Source organism: Grammomys surdaster, unplaced genomic scaffold (genome assembly GCF_004785775.1).
Source record: "Grammomys surdaster isolate TR1022 unplaced genomic scaffold, NIH_TR_1.0 66, whole genome shotgun sequence".
Lineage (NCBI taxonomy): Eukaryota > Metazoa > Chordata > Mammalia > Rodentia > Muridae > Grammomys > Grammomys surdaster.
In genome coordinates, this window is record NW_021604568.1 from 22963 (window position 1) to 25096 (window position 2134).

General features: G+C 41.7%; 1 protein-coding gene across 1 annotated transcript in view; it reads right to left on the minus strand.

Annotated features, from left to right (window-relative positions):
• Nucleotides 1-593: 593 nt before the first annotated feature.
• LOC114627818 (cytochrome P450 2C70) overlaps nucleotides 594-2134 on the minus strand; it is a 28975-nt gene continuing 27434 nt past the window's right edge. The window contains exon 9 of the mRNA XM_028775727.1: nucleotides 594-1390. Coding sequence (XP_028631560.1) covers nucleotides 1209-1390 — 182 coding nt within the window. The 3' untranslated portion in view covers nucleotides 594-1208. The remainder of the gene's footprint in view (nucleotides 1391-2134) is intronic.

The following is a 2134-nucleotide window of genomic DNA, read 5'->3' on the forward strand; positions in this document are numbered from 1 at the left end:
GAGCAGAGACTACCATCCAGAGCCTACCCCACCTGGGGATCCATTCCATATGCATCCACCAAACCCACACACTATTGTTGATTCCAAGAAGTGCTTGCTGACAGGAGCCTGATATAGCTGTCTCATAAGAGGCTTTGTCAGAGCCTTACCAATACAGATGTGGATACTTAGAGCCAAACATTGGACTGAGCACAGGGTCCCCAGTGGAGGAGTTAGAGAAAGGACTGAAGGAGCTGAAGGGGTTTGCAACCCAATAGGAAGAACAACAATATCAGCCAACCAGACCCCCCCAGAGCTTCCAGGGACTAAACCACCAGCCAAAGAGTATGCACGGAGTGACCCAAGGCTTCAGCCACAAACGTAGCAGATGGCCTTAATCTGAAGTTATGGAGTAGCCAAACAGTAAGATATTATGAGTCATGGTTGTGTGGTTTTCTTTAAATCTATGATATGTTACAATATAATTAGCACTTCCAAATCATGGTTAACTTTAAACCCACAAGTGCACATTTTTCAGTTCATGTATGTGAGGTTATATAAAATCATATGTTGGATGTGGAGAATTAGCTCTTGAGGAAGATAAAGGCAGGGGATCCTTGAAAACTGAGAAATTTAAGTTTTATTTCATGTTACTCCCCCTTGGTAGGCATGATTTTCCCTTGTTATCTCCCTGTGCACACATACATCTGCCTATGTGTTTACACACATAACCATGCCTATCACTTATAAAGAAATCTACAAGAGAAATATAACAAGTTATAGACAAAAGGAGAAATGTATACATGACACACTGTCAAGAGATTAGTCTCCTAGATAGTGACACAGGAATGAGTCACCACTGATTCAGTTCCATGGTTAATTACTTCTCTTAAAAATCACAGAATAAGCTCTGATTGATAACTTTTACTAAAACAAGACGTGAGATTGATAACACACTTTCCATTAAAAATGCCCTCAAATAAAAGCGTGGCTAATGGTCTGCCACACACTGCAACAAAACTTTATTAGTACTGAATCAGGGAAGTTTTTTCACATATGAAAACTGGAGCCAGTTCATAAAGAATTGAGAAAAAAATTTAGGGTAGTTCAGAAGTAGCAACCCTGCCATCCAGGAAGGACTGCCAGATGCAGGTACATAGGACAGGAGGACCTGTTTGCTCACAAGTAGAAGCATGGTCTCAGTTATCTGTGTGAAAGACTACGCAGCTTCAGACTGGAATGAAACAGAGCTCAAAAGGTGGAGGCACAGACAATAAACCAGGATTAACTGGGGTGATGTCAATGTCCTCTGGATTGACCAGAGGTTTTAAAGTAAAATGCTGTAAAATGTTGGTCAGGATTAAAAACATCTCCATGCGGGCCAGACCTTCTCCAATACAAGCTCTTCTTCCTAAAAGGGACATGGCAACTGGTAAGTCATTGGTTCTGCCTAATTCTGATTCTGCATTAACACACATAGAAAACATGTTTATGAGTGAATAATTAACGTGAACTAACTACCTAACAACTGATTGTATTTTTTTTTTGGACTGTCCTGATTTCTTTCCTTTCCTAACTTTCCTCAGGACAAATGCCTTTACTTTTCTTCTTTTAACCATTTTTTTGTTTTTTATTTTATATTTTTTATTTTCATAAGCTAGTAATAACACACATACACATAATTTTAACCCTTCCTCTCCCACTCCAAGTTTTTCTGTGCCCTACCCACAGAAATTCATGACTATTTTAATTATTCGTTTTTTTCTGAGACAGGGTATCTTACACATAACAGTCCTGGTTGTCCTGGAACTTTCTTTGGAGACTAAGTTGGCCTTGAACTCAAAGAGATCCATTTGCTTCTGCCTCTGCCTCTCTGCCTCTCTCTCTCTCTGCCTCTCTCTGCCTCTCTCTCTGCCTCTCTCTGCCTCTCTCTCTCTCTCTCTCTCTCTCTCTCTCTCTCTCTCTCTCTCTCTGCCTCTCTCTCTGCCTCTCTCTGCCTCTCTCTCTCTCTCTCTCTCTCTCTCTCTCTCTCTCTCTCTCTCTCTCTCTCTCTCTCTCTCTCTGCCTCTCTCTCTCTCTCTCTGCCTCTCTCTGCCTCTCTCTGCCTCTCTCTCTCTCTCTCCCTCTCTCTCTGCCTCTCTCTCTCTCTCTCTCT